This window comes from Caretta caretta, chromosome 9 (assembly GCF_965140235.1).
Source record: "Caretta caretta isolate rCarCar2 chromosome 9, rCarCar1.hap1, whole genome shotgun sequence".
Taxonomy (NCBI): domain Eukaryota; kingdom Metazoa; phylum Chordata; order Testudines; family Cheloniidae; genus Caretta; species Caretta caretta.
The window spans coordinates 74,190,574-74,205,016 of NC_134214.1; the positions used below are offsets into that span (position 1 = coordinate 74,190,574).

Consider the following 14,443-nt stretch of genomic DNA (forward strand, 5'->3'; position numbering starts at 1 on the left):
AGGAGGAGGAAGAAACATTTTTGTTTCTTCCCTGTCCCAAAGTGCTTTTTGAAATGGTGAATGAGGAGGAATATCTCCCAAACAGCGGCCCAGCAGTGTTCCATCTCCCTCCTGGGAAGTAATCAATTCTCTGCCTCCTGCTTTCCACAGGTCTGGCCTTGGCGCTGGCGTCATGAGCTGTTTCCGAATCCGCCCGGCAGAGCCCCGGGACTGTCCTGAAATCCTGCGCCTCATCAAAGTAAGAGAGGGACAGAAGTGTGCAGGCATCTTTCCCTCAGTCAGTGTCTTTCCAAGTTTCCTTTTTAAAGCTTACTACTATTTCCTGTGCTAGGCGTAAACCCCAGTGAGCATGTTTATTAGCTACTTGTGTTAATGTGCTGGTGGATAATGGTACATAAGATAAATTAGATAGATGTCTCAGACAATTAGAAGTAGAAGCATGAGGTGTAGACGTAACTCTTGCCTATCCTCTCTGATACCCTGTCTTTTTGTTCCCCCAATCCATTTTCCCTTTTCACTCCATCCAAACCACATGACCACCTGCCCCCTTCATGTCTTTCTCTCGGTCCTGTTTCCCATCCTTCCTCCAAGCTGTACCCTCCCGATCCTGGTCTGCCATGCTTTAATCCTCTCTGCCTTCAGCTCCTTTCATTTCTTCCAAAAGACCATAAACCATAATCCTCCCTACAAGATAAGTGACCTGTTAATGAGACTGGGAAAAAAAAATCAAACTATAATCATGGAGCTACCAAGACATACAGCCCTATGCTAAACTTCACCCATTCACTCATACTGCTTTTCATTACATCCGGCCCCTTACAATGATTACTATGCTATATCTTTACACTGTAAACTCTGAGATAGGGGCCTCATCTCTAAACACCTAGCAGACTGTTGGCTCTGTACAAATACTGTAATCAATTATGATAAAGAATGGGAAGAAATTCAGTTTTCCCTGACAGGTAGACTATAGAGATGATGTTCGCTTATGTTGATATAGAAATTTGTTGAAATGTAAGTTGGCCGAAAAATCTATTTCCTAAAAATACACTTGATGATAGCTTGGCAAGGCCTGGTAAAATACGAGTAACGTGAAGTAAAGTGAGACAATTTAGAAAAGCAAGCTAGAGATAAGTTATGGCCTAAACCTAGGTCATGCTGTAAATGTATTTTGGTTCCAACTGGTTTTTACAAGTATTTTAGATAAATTGTTAATGTTTTGAACAATGCAATCTATATTGTTAGTTATGGGTATGGTATTTACGCAAATATTAATTAAAACAATGCTTCATGTTAACTAGCCAATGAGAAAGTAGAAAATATTTAATTATAGTAGTGGAAATACAGATATGGTAAAAGGTGGATTTAATGTTAATTAATTAAGTGCCATTATTATAGTTGATTATGAAAAGGATAGCACACTATTTTTATATTAGAGGTGACCATCCTCCATCAAGGTTACAGAAAGGATTATGCCTCGTTTAGGAACTAATCACCCTAAATGCATCAATTCATTTTAGAATACGAGTATAAATGCATTGCAGGGTTATAACGTAATGCCTGTTTGCTTAACTATTTTATATTAAATAAAGTTTTTAATTTTATCACTCATTGTGCCATTCACAGTCTGCCCTTAAATTATATTTTCTGTAACCACCCTGGAGGCTTGAACCTTAAAGAATTCACTTTGATTTTATTCCTCATTTTTAAATTACTAATTATGAACACATACATCAAAGGTTACATATGTGAGATTCATGAGTTGTTAGTCTCCCAAGGAGAGTAATAGAAACCTCATCACTTGGCATTTTAAAATGCAGACTGGATAAAGCCCTTAGGATGGAATTCACTTCTTCGCGGATGGCCTATACCAGCCCCTCTGTGCTGTCAGTGTCCCATGTTAACCGAGTGTGTGAAGGCAAAGCGACTCAGAGGAGTCCTTCTCTGTCTGCTGTATACCATGCAGATGGGCTCCATGACAACTCTAAACATACCAGAACAGAGAAGCAGCCTGGGGTTTGGGCGGGTCTCTTGGATCCACACTTATGTGGACCAGTAGATAGGACCAATTACCAGGTGCCAACAGATTGCACTGCAGCTCTGAGTCTTGCCCATGTGCTGGAGGTGATGACAGATTCCATGTCCTCAATCCTACACCTAAAAAAGCTCCCCCTAAAAAGCTTGTTATTCACCTTCTGCACTGATCTTCTTTACAAGACTGCACAATGTACTCAATTTAATTCAGAGTTTGATTTTTTTTAACTGCCCTTCTTAAGATCTGTGCTTTATATATATTTATAAAATCTATACAGGTTTACCAATGCCATAAAAATATTTCTCAAATAAAATACCCAATGCCCACAAAAAATATGTTCCCCTGACTACTTCTCTGTTCCCCTTTCTTTTTGATCACTCCTGAACATGGTTATTCTACCTATGCTGCACAACAAACTGCCCTTCATTTCCTTCTCTGTGCCTTACTCCATGATACCTGCAATTACCTCCCATATCTGGTCGGAAATGCCTGCACTCTCTTCACAGACCTCTTTAAAAGTCCTTTCAACATGTTGAAAGCTATGGTGTTCTTCTGACAGAAACATTAAAAAAAAAAAGGGAAAAAAGGAAGGGCAAAAGGGGCACTAACAAGAGTCCTGGTTAGCTTCAAACACAACCATCTTTCTTCTTGTTTCATACCATTTCCCATCCCTCAGTTGCACATTTTCTCACTAGATTGTAAACTATTTGGGACAGACCTTGTCTTCTTCCTCATATGTAAAGTTCCTAACACATTTTGGCTGATAAATAATTAGTAGTACTAATACTCTGGCTTTGGGCATGGAGTGATGAGTTTCACTTTAAGATTGTGGCAGGTCCTGACTGGTGCATTAAGAAATGAGAGCCTGCAATATCCCCACCCTCTTTGTGCCCCTCTGGAAGGGCTAGTCACAGTTATTGTGGATAGAATTGGCCACTGTGGGAAGAGCTGAGGTGGGGACACAACCATGTCCCTGTCCCTTCCTGCCAGTTGAGTTGACCCACTGTGAGTGCAAAAGCATATACTATCCCATTTCAAAGACCAGAGTAACTTCAACTTCAGTGTGTGATACTCCTTAGACACAGAAGGAGTTAGGTAGAATTCGCACAGTGACAACCACTGCACGATAGCCCAAGTACAATCCCCACAATGTGGCCAATGGCTTACAGGCACAATATGGCCCTTACTATTCATATTTCTCTCTCCTATCAGGCCTTTAAAGACATCCTCTTCTTCAGAGGTGATGTGTCTAAGACTTACATCTAGGGAAAAAAAAAAACCTGATCTTGTTCCCAACTGAGTCCTCCAGTTGCCATTTTAACTTTTTGTATTTATTCCCTATCTTCCCTTTCTAGTTTTTGACTGCATCTCACCTGCAAGCCAGGGTGGATATTACATCACGTACCCACAAAACAATGAAGGGCTAGTAAGGTTAACATGCAAAGGAATGATATAACATTCCTCTATGCAAGAAAAAAGCCCAGATACTTGTAGGCTAAGCTAATATGCTTCTACACCTGTTGGAACAGTAATCAGACTTATGAAGTCAGCGCAAGTGATACAGCAATCCTTCCCACAGATAAAAGTTTGCCACCTTTACAAAGTGTTCATTCCTCAATGGTCCAAGAGGAGAGTTTCCTAATCAGTTCTGAAATTCAGGTCTTCTGCAGGGGTAGCTAAAATACTGCCATCTTTTGGAGTTAATTTTCACTAATATGGCAGCAGGTTTCTGGAAAATACTGAGCCAGGCTTAACAGCAGCAATTTTTCATCATCATCATCTATAGAGTTCTGCTGATGTGATAAGACAGCATGCTACATCCTTCACAAAATACTTAGGAATGTTCTTTCTAACAACAAACAAAAAGTTCCACTAATCTGCTCAACTGCTAGTGATAACTGGGACCCCTGTATTGTGTTTCTATCCAACTTACTTCAAGACTGTTGAAGTCTTGGATGTAACTACTCTCTCCTTCCATTTACCTGTCTCACAAGTGTTGTGAAACATCATTAGTCAAAGGGACATCATCAAGTTAAAAAAAGTCACAAAGTTTTTACCACCTACATGCCGTACAAGTGACACCTAAAGTTACTATAAAACAAACTAAAGAAAAATATTTTCTTTATTTTCCCAGGTAGTGTATAGTCAGTATCACTATTTCTTATATGTAGTTCTCCTGTTTGTTTATGTCTTTCAAACAAGGGAGATTCTGTTTAACAAAAAAATAAAAATGGAATTGTAAAATCACAAAAATTGGAAGGGGGATTTGGGATGGGGTACTCCATGAAACTGCTTCTCTTTTTAAAGCTGACTAGATTTCAAGCTGACATCCTTTAATAATAAAAAGTGCTTTACTATTCTGATAAAATGGTGCTATGTAAGTGTAAAAGTATTATTATGGTCAGATTGTGCTCAGTTTACAGGATAACACATATGCTGCAGTTTTTTTCATTTCCATAGTGAATTAGAACATAGCAGATATAGAACAATAGTTTCTGCCTACCTCATTTGCAGAGCTCATGGCAGGATTGGGGCCTAAGGTAGCATTTTGCATCGAAATCCAAGTGTAGCCTAAACATTAATATTTTGCATAGTATTCTATAAAGACTGCAACTATTGATGAAACCTCAAACTCCAATTTGTTCATCTGACAGGAACTAGCCGCATATGAAAATATGCCAAATGCAGTAAAACTAACAGAAAAAGGTAAGATTATACTCTAAATAAAAACACCTATGGAAACCCATACATTATACAGTAGAACATCAGAGTTACGAACACTAGAGTTACGAACTGACCGGTCAATCACACACCTCATTTGGAATTAGAAGTACACAATAAGGCAGCAGCAGAGAAACCCCCCCCCCCCTCAAAAAAAAAACAAACGAAAAGCCAACAGTACTGGGTTAAACGTAAACTACTAAAAAAAAAATAAAGGGAAAGTTTAAAAAAAGATTTGTCAGGGTAAGGAAACTGTTTTTGTGCTTGTTTCAATTCAAATTAAGATTTAGCTGCATTTTTTTCTTCTCCATAGTAAAGTTTCAAAGCTGTAGTAAGTCAAAGTTCAGTTGTGAACTTTTGAAAGAACCACCATAACATTTTGTTCAGAGTTATGAACATTTCAGAGTTACAAACAACCTCCATTCCCAACGTGTACGTAATTCTGAAGTTTGACTGTATATAAAACAACTATGTACTGTATATTTCTGAAAGATTATGATGAATATTGCTGTTGGAGGCAAAGTGTTACAGTAGTTAGGACAGACAGAAAAACTGAGTTCTATTCCCATCTCTGCCATTAGCTTACTGCTACTTGCAGTTACACTTAGGCTATGTCTACACTAATACCTATGTTGGCAAAACTTATGTCACACAGGGGTGTTAATATTCCACCCTACTTGAGCGACATAAGTTACGCTGACATAAGCCCAAGTGTGCACAGCGCTACGTCGCTAGGAGAGTTTCTTCCGCTGACATAGCTACCGCCACTCATTGGGGGTGGGTTAATTATGTCAACGGGAGAGCTCTCTCCCGTGGGCATAGAGCGGCTACATGAGAAATCTTACAGCAGTGCAGCTGCATCGATACAGCTGTGCCACTGTAAGCTCTCTACTGTAGACATAGCCTTAGAGTCACACAGTCTGTCTCCTCATCTGTTAATGGAGAAAAACACTTACCTCATTTAAAAGCTGCAAGATCTTCAGCTGCAAGATTCTTAAAAGTGCTGCATAAGTGTAAAGTATTTTATCCCTTCCATGTACTTTTCTTTTTGCAATTGGCTTTGTTTCCCCTGTCTGGTTCCATACTGAATTTGTACCGAGAGAACTGGAAATAAAAATTGAATGCTAACTTTTAAAACACAGAAATTTAAGTTTTATGTTATGTGACAAATGGCATTTCTTCATCTGCCTCAGCCTAGTTATTTCTGGCCTTGATTAAAGGAGAGGACAGCAAACTAGGGTCCTGATCTTGTAGCCATTACTTATGTGAGGAGTTCTACTGAAGTAAGCAGGAGTACTCATATGAGCAAGGGTTGCAGGATTGTTAACACTAGTTTAGGAAAATATCTTCCAACTTAGTTGCTAACTGAAACAGTAGGTGAAATAGTCAAACTACTTTTAAAGCTCCAGTTCCAGGTCAAAAGTGAAGTGCAAAAATTGAGTTTTTATATTTAACACTTTACTGCTCTAAACAAACTACCCCAAACCATGACCCTTTAATGTTTCTTTGAAGCACTGTTGCAGCAGAATTGGAACTGCTCATCGTGGGCCTGATCCAAAGTTCACTGAAGTCAACAGAAAGAATCCTATTGCCTTCAATAGGTTTTGGATCAGGCCTCATGGAAGGGCCAGCTCAGCTGTAAATTATAGTTTCTCATATGTATGTTTTGATAGTCCAAGAGCAGACACATTTTAGTACTTCCCACCCCAAATATTGATGTTTGAACATTTTCCATTTCATAACCTTAAATTTTTCTTTAGCTTTATGCTTTTTTATTAAAGATTTTTACAAATACAATCTAGTGCATTAATTGACTCATGCTCCTAAATAGCTTTTATTCTCACCCTACCATACCTATTTCTTTCTTCTCTTATTCCAAGCTACCCCTTTTGAACACTCCATGCATTTTTCCGGAAAAGGCTGATGGACTGTAATTGTACAGCCAGCAGTAACTATTTCCAAGTACTCCCTCAGATGGAAAGCTACTTTACAAATATTCTTATTTACTATTTTTTTTTAATGTGGTAAGCCTGCCATTAACTTACAGGTTTTAATTTTAATTTTAGATTTGCTTGAAGATGGCTTTGGAGAACATCCTTTCTACCACTGTCTAATAGCAGAAGTGCCAAAGGAGGGAAAAACAGGAAGTAAGCTAAACATGTTTTAAATATTTATCAATTGATTACCTCTAGCAATCCCTGATTACACAAAGAGTGACATAAGGGATAACAATACTGAGACAGCTGAGGCTGCCTATGGACCCTTAGCTGACCACAGCAAGGGAACTTCATGGATTTTTCTTCTAGATATTTTAATAAAAAGTTCACTGCCATCAATGGATGAATGAACAGAGACTGAATTATCTTCTCTATCTAAAAGGTGTTCCCCGCCGGTCATAGCTGAGGCACACTGGTGATGTGATGTTCATCCACAATCCACATTCCACTTTGTTGGTCTTTAGAGATTGACAAGAGTGCCAGTTAGTGGTACTAATTCTGTGGATGTGATCAAATGGTAATAGAGATTAGAGTATTGTTAGTAAGGCAAATGAATTTAATCTGAAACCTGTTCCTTATGAAGAACCCCTTCGCCCAGTACCTCCATTACCTTTGATAATACATTCTGCCTTCTTGATTACACCTTAGTATCAGTAAGTATCTGAGGTTTCCTTCCTAGTATCTCAGATTTTAGAAGTGCCTTTTGCGTGAAAAATACCCAAGACTTTTAAAAAATCCTGCAGTTTGGAGTGCATGCCTTTCGATACTATTAAAACAAATAATGGCTTTGTGGTGCTTGTTTGGTCTGAAATCTATGTTTGTTGCATTTTAACATGATTCAGTATGCAGGGATTTTCAGAGTTTATATCAAAAGTTTCCTTTAAAAGGTTGAAGGATAGCTATAAAGAATTGTATTGATATACTTTACATAAGCTAGCCAGGTTTCAGAGCAGCAGCCATGTTAGTCTGTATTCGCAAAAAGAAAAGGAGTACTTGTGGCACCTTAGAGACTAAAACTTATTGGAGCAAAAACTTTCATGAGCTACAGCTCACTTCAACGGATGCATTCAGTGGAAAATACAGTGGGGAGATTTATATACATAGAGAACATGAAACAGTGGGTGTTACCATACACACTGTAACAAGAGAGAGTGATCACTTAAGGTGAGCTATTACCAGCAGGAGAGCAGGGGGGGGAAAAACTTTTGTAGTGATAATCAAGGTGGGCCATTTCCAGCAGCTGACAAGAACTTCTGAGGAACAGTGGGGAGTGGAGTGGGGAGGGAATAAACATGGGAAAATCGTTTTACTTTGTGTAATGACCCATCCACTCCCAGTCTCTATTCAAACCTAAGTTAATTGTATCCAGTTTGCAAATTAATTCCAATTCAGCAGTCTCTAGTTGGAGTCTGTTTTTGAAGTTTTTTTGTTGAAGAATTGCAACTTTTAGGTCTGTAATCAAGTGACCAAAGAGATTGAAGTGTTCTCCAACTGGTTTTTGAATGTTATAATTCTTAACGTCTGATTTGTGTCCATTTATTCTTTTACGTAAAGACTGTCCAGTTTGACCAATGTACATGGCAGAGGGGCATTGCTGGCACATGATGGCATATATCACATTGGTAGATGTGCAGGTGAACGAGCCTCTGATAGTGTGGCTGATGTGATTAGGCCCTATGATGGCGTCCCCTGAATAGATATGTGGACACAGTTGGCAACGGGCTTTGTTGCAAAGATAGGTTCCTGGGTTAGTGGTTCTGTTGTGTGGTTGCTGGTGAGTATTTGCTTCAGGTTGGGGGGCTGTCTGTAAGCAAGGACTGGCCTGTCTCCCAAGATCTGTGAGAGTGATGGGTCATCCTTCAGGATAGATTGTAGATCCTTGATGATGCATTGGAGAGGTTTTAGTTGGGGGCTGAAGGTGATGGCTAGTGGCGTTCTGTTATTTTCTTTGTTGGGCCTGTCCTGTAGTAGGTGACCTCTGGGTACTCTTCTGGCTTTGTCAATCTGTTTCTTCACTTCAGCAGGTGGGTACTGTAGTTGTAAGAATGCTTGATAGAGATCTTGTAGGTGTTTGTCTCTGTCTGAGGGGTTGGAGCAAATGCGGTTGTATCGTAGAGCTTGGCTGCAGACAATGGATTGTGTGGTGTGGTCAGGGTGAAAGCTGGAGGCATGTAGGTAGGAATAGCGGTCAGTAGGTTTCCGGTATAGGGTGGTGTTTATGTGACCATCGCTTGTTAGCACCGTAGTGTGCAGGAAGTGGATCTCTTGTGTGGACTGCTCCAGGCTGAGGTTGATGGTGGGATGGAAACTGTTGAAATCATGGTGGAATTCCTCAAAGGGTTCTTTTCCATGGGTCCAGATGATGAAGATGTCATCAATGTAGCGCAAGTAGAGTAGGGGTATTAGGGGACGAGAGCTGAGGAAGCGTTGTTCTAAGTCAGCCATAAAAATGTTGGCATACTGTGGTGCCATGCGGGTACCAATAGCAGTGCCGCTGATTTGAAGGTATACATTGTCCCCAAATGTGAAAAAGTTATGGGTGAGGACAAAGTCCAGCCACCAGGTTTGCCGTGACATTATCGGGGATACTGTTCCTGACGGCTTGTAGTCCATCTTTGTGTGTTGGTGTAGAGGGCTTCTACATCCATAGTGGCCAGGATGGTGTTTTCAGGAAGATCACTGATGGATTGTACTTTCCTCAGGAAGTCAATGGTGTCTCAAAGGTAGCTGGGAGTGCTGGTAGCGTAGGGCCTGAAAAGGGAGTCTAGATAGCCAGATAATCCTGCTGTCAGGGTGCCAATGCCTGAGATGATGGGGCGTCCAGGATTTCCAGGTTTATGGATCTTGGGTAGCAGATAGAATACCCCAGGTCGGGGTTCCAGGGGTGTGTCTGTGCGGATTTGTTCTTGTGCTTTTCAGGGAGTTTCCTGAGCAAATGGTGTGGTTTCTTTTGGTAACCCTCAGTGGGATCAGAGGGTAATGGCTTGTAGAAAGTGGTGTTGGAGAGCTGCCTAGCAGCCTCTTGTTCATATTCCGACCTATTCATGATGACGACAGCACCTCCTTTGTCAGCCTTTTTGATTAAGATGTCAGAGTTGTTTCTGAGACTGTGGATGGCATTATGTTCTGCACGGCTGAAGTTATGGGGAAAGTGATGCCGCTTTTCCACAATTTCAGCCCGTGCACATCAGCGGAAGCACTCTATGTAGAAGTCCAGTCTGTTGTTTCGACCTTCGGGAGGAGACCACCCCGAATCCCCCTTTTTGTAGTCTTGGTAGGAAGCTCTCTGTGGGTTAGTATGTTGTTCAGAGGTGTGTTGGAAATATTCTTTGAGTCGGAGGCGTCGAAAATAGGATTCCAGGTCACCACAGAACTGTATCATGTTCGTCGGGGTGGAGGGGCAGAAGGCGAGGCCCTGAGATGGGACAGATTCTTCTGCTGGGCTAAGAGTATAGTTGGATAGATTAACAATATTGCTGGGTGGGTTAAGGGAACCACTGTTGTGGCCCCTTGTGGCATGTAATAGTTTAGAGAGTTTAGTGTCCTTTTTCTTTTGTAGAGAAGCAAAGTGTGTGTTCCTGAAGCAAATACTCACCAGCAACCACACAACAGAACCACTAACCCAGGAACCTATCTTTGCAACAAAGCCCGTTGCCAACTGTGTCCACATATCTATTCAGGGGACGCCATCATAGGGCCTAATCACATCAGCCACACTATCAGAGGCTCGTTCACCTGCACATCTACCAATGTGATATATGCCATCATGTGCCAGCAATGCCCCTCTGCCATGTACATTGGCCAAACTGGATAGTCTCTATGTAAAAGAATAAATGGACACAAATCAGACGTCAAGAGTTATAAACATTCAAAAACCAGTTGGAGAACACTTCAATCTCTTTGGTCACTCGATTACAGACCTAAAAGTTGCAATTCTTCAACAAAAAAACTTCAAAAACAGACTCCAACTAGAGACTGCTGAATTGGAATTAATTTGCAAACTGGATACAATTAACTTAGGCTTGAATAGAGACTGGGAGTGGATGGGTCATTACACAAAGTAAAACGATTTCCCCATGTTTATTCCCTCCCCACTGTTCCTCAGAAGTTCTTGTCAGCTGCTGGAAATGGCCCACCTTGATTATCACTACAAAAGGTTTTTCCACCCCCCGGCCCCGCCTCTCCTGCTGGTAATAGCTCACCTTAAGTGATCACTCTCTCTTGTTACAGTGTGTATGGTAACACCCACTGTTTCATGTTCTCTATGTATATAAATCTCCCCACTGTATTTTCCACTGAATGCATCCGATGAAGTGAGCTGTAGCTCACGAAAACTTATGCTCAAATAAATTTGTTAGTCTCTAAGGTGCCACAAGTACTCTTTTTCTTTAAGCTAGCCAGTTATTTCACTTTTTATGTTCTTTCTTTTCAGGTAGTTGCATTGTAGGCTATGCTATGTATTACTTTACATATGACCCTTGGATCGGCAAGTTACTTTACCTGGAAGACTTCTATGTCATGGAACCGTATAGAGGTAACAAACAAGCTCATTAACAAGCCTCACTCTTGATAAAAAAACAACAACAAATAATTACTCGTTTACTCTTTCAGTATGAATTAGCTTCCAGCTTTCTCTTTCAATACCTCTAGGCAATATAGTTCTGTAAATAAATATCCTGCAAGTTTTATAAGGGAACAAAGCATGAATGTGTTTCCAACCGTTAGAGGACTTTGTCTTCTGAAACATAATATACCTGAATACTATTATTAATACATTCTGTGCATGATTCTGAGAACTCTTCAAAGAAATTATGTTGCAGAATTTTGAAACTTTTAAGGTGAAGCTAATATTGTTTTCTAATGTCAGTGAAAAAAGTATATTTTAATTTCTTATCATGTTTAAAAGTAAATTTTAATGCCTTTAAATTTAATGTAATAAAAGGATTAAGAGCTTGACCTGCAATAGAAGTGATATTGACACAAAATATAAAATAATTAACTTTTTAAAAAATTTCTCATGCTAACCCTTTATTTCAAGTACTTATGAAGGTGCTAAAATATACCACAATTACTCACAAATGAAAAAAATCAACAAATTTAAACAAATTCCAAAATTTTATAGAAGTACAAGTAATATCAAATGAAAATATTTTATGCAATAGTTTAAAAGTAGTACTACTTCACTGTAAATCAACATTTCCTTATGATCCAGTCAAAACACACATAGCTTAGTTCAATATATTTATATTATATATATTAAATATAAAATTATGATACAAAAATGTATATTTGCTCATTTCCAATGACATTTATTAGAAAAGTAATTCTATTTTCAATATAAAAGTTAAATTAATTTGAATTTCCAGTTAAGTATTTTAAAATGTCCAACTACAATTTCATAAAAATATATCTTGCTATGAAACTGTGTGTGTGTACTGATATTTTTAATGTTTGCACTATTTAATAGGCTTGGGCATTGGCTCGGAAATCTTAAAGAGATTAAGCCAGGTATGTATCATTTAAAACAAAGACTTACAAACATTACATAATTTAAATGGTCATCTCCCTCATTTTATGACCTATGACAGTGTAAGATTTTGATTCACAAAGTCACTGTAGAGTATGCTTACTACATATGATCAATTAATGTAACACAAACATGTAGACTTGTTTTCATATAGATTTTTTTTCCTGCCAATGCAAGTCTGTTCTCAGCAAAATTTTATCAAGTGATTTTTTTGTTTGGTCTAGTGGTAAATGGACTCTTAAAGCAGTAGGACTTCTACATCTTCCACAGGGAGATTTTCCCTTAACTAAATAGACTCTCACAGTTCAGTTAGGACAAGCCTTCTGATATTTTGCTTAAGTTTCCCTATGCTCAATTTCACACTGTTATATACCCTGTTGTACCTCTTTAGGAACACACTAAGTAATTCTTCTCTGGCCTTCATACTTACTTTCAAATAATGAGGGGAAAAATCTTACCCCCTGCTCAGTGTGTAAAAAGGTCCCAGTAGGCAGCAGAGCTTGTGTGATTATGCTGGAATACAAGAAGCCCTTCAAGGCGTCTCCATTTATTGTGTTCCAATGACCTGGTCTGCAGAACAAGAGGGGTCTTAGATATGTGTCTAATGAGCAGACTAGGCAGAGTTTAATGGGTAAACTAAGCACCCCTGTGGAAATCAGAAGAGCAGCTGCAGCCTTCCCATTGTAGTAATAGATGTGGATATGCTCCAAGGCTTATGTTGGAATATGTCCCTACACTAACTAGGAGCAAGCCTCCCAGCTTGGGTACACATGCTTGTGCTAGTGGGGCTTGCACTAGCGTGTTAAAAATAGGTGTGTGAATGTTACAGCACCAATGGAGGCACGGGCTAGCCATGAGAGCTCAAGCAACTAGCCTGAGCCTTCACCAGTGCTGCAACATCCACACAGCTATTTTTAGCACACTAGCACAAGCCCTTCTAATACAATCTGCCTGTGCTGGCTGGGAGACTTGCTCCAAGCTGTCATGTAGACATACCCTTGGAGTTGCCATCCCTGGCCACCTGAGAATCCCTCTGCCAAGCCCATATACTAGTGTATTGCAGAAATTGGACCATAGACTAGTTACACTGCCTTTTTTCCCTCAGTTTAACTAAGAGTGATCTAATCTAGCAGACTACTCGCTTGTTGGTCCTGTGAATGTCACGATGACAAAAGAGGGTAAGGCATCTCTGCGGAGAATTTTGGCTCAAACTGTTGCTATTTTCTTGAGTTCATCACTATAACATGCGCAAAAAGGCACTAGCTTGTTAGAGAACATGAACTGCTCTGGCATCTACTGTGTGTGCAGTGGCCTTTTGCAATGGTACCACTGGCCCTTTTCATAGATTGCTCTTTCTATTTGTAGATGAGTATCTGAACTAGTATTGGAGAAGGCATCCCAAAATAATGCCTTGCAAGTAATACAGAATGTTTACTTTTCAACAGATAGCAATCAAAACAAACTGTAGCTGCATGCATTTCCTTGTAGTCATTTGGAACAAGCCATCTATAGAGTACTATATGAGACGTGGAGCTTTAGACCTTTCCACTGAAGAGGGCTGGCATCTCTTCAGATTTAACAAAGAGAATCTTCTCAGAATGGCATCTGGAGAATGAAGGAAGTTCCCATTCACCATTCCAAGATTTGTGAGAGATTAGATTTTAATCTGCAATCAGTTTGTCCTGCTTTTGGTTTGGCACAATACAACATCTGCTGCTTACACCCTGAAGTTCTAGTTTGTTATTCATTGAACAAGATTAATCCAGTTTATGTAACTTCTCTGTTTTATGACCAGAAGCCTTTATTACTATTAGGTACTATTAGATTTACTAAAGTTTCTTTCATTGGTTTGTTACATACACTATTCAAAGAGACCCCATGTTTTATCTCCCCACCTCACATTAAATATAAATAAGCTTGTGATACTGTACTGTATGCATTGTAACACTTTAACAAATAGATGTATATGTTAAAGTGATCCTGCCTGCTACAAAAACAAGTCTTATGTTACTAACCTTTTCCATGATGTGACATTATCAGTTTGATGAATGATTGTGTCCTCATCTTTCAGGCAGGTAATAGCCAATCAGAATTAGAATTTTTCACCCAGTTCTTCCTCATCTGGGGGGTGCAAGTAGGCATCCCCTGTTAATGAGCAATGTA

General features: G+C 39.5%; 2 protein-coding genes across 2 annotated transcripts in view; one reads left to right on the forward strand and one right to left on the reverse strand.

The window, feature by feature from the left end:
- Positions 1 to 7,091, reverse strand: part of LOC125642336 (uncharacterized) — a 39,145-nt gene extending 32,054 nt beyond the window's left edge. The window contains exon 1 of the mRNA XM_048863507.2: positions 5,713 to 7,091. The gene's annotated coding sequence lies outside the window, so the exon portion shown is untranslated. The remainder of the gene's footprint in view (positions 1 to 5,712) is intronic.
- SATL1 (spermidine/spermine N1-acetyl transferase like 1) lies at positions 173 to 13,896 on the forward strand. Its single transcript, XM_075132430.1, has 6 exons — positions 173 to 277; positions 4,690 to 4,741; positions 6,823 to 6,903; positions 11,186 to 11,287; positions 12,221 to 12,261; positions 13,726 to 13,896. Exons 1-6 carry the CDS (start codon positions 173 to 175, stop codon positions 13,894 to 13,896), a joined length of 552 nt encoding a protein of 183 aa, XP_074988531.1.
- The last annotated feature ends 547 nt before the right edge of the window (positions 13,897 to 14,443 follow it).

Coding starts and splice junctions, on each gene's coding strand:
- SATL1 (XM_075132430.1), top strand. CDS start 173: ATGAGCTGTTTCCGAATCCGCCCGGCAGAGCCCCGGGACTGTCCTGAA. Junction 278..4,689: donor GTGCAGGCATCTTTCCCTCA/GTCAGTGTCTTT, acceptor TTCATCTGACAG/GAACTAGCCGCATATGAAAA. Junction 4,742..6,822: donor AGTAAAACTAACAGAAAAAG/GTAAGATTATAC, acceptor TTTTAATTTTAG/ATTTGCTTGAAGATGGCTTT.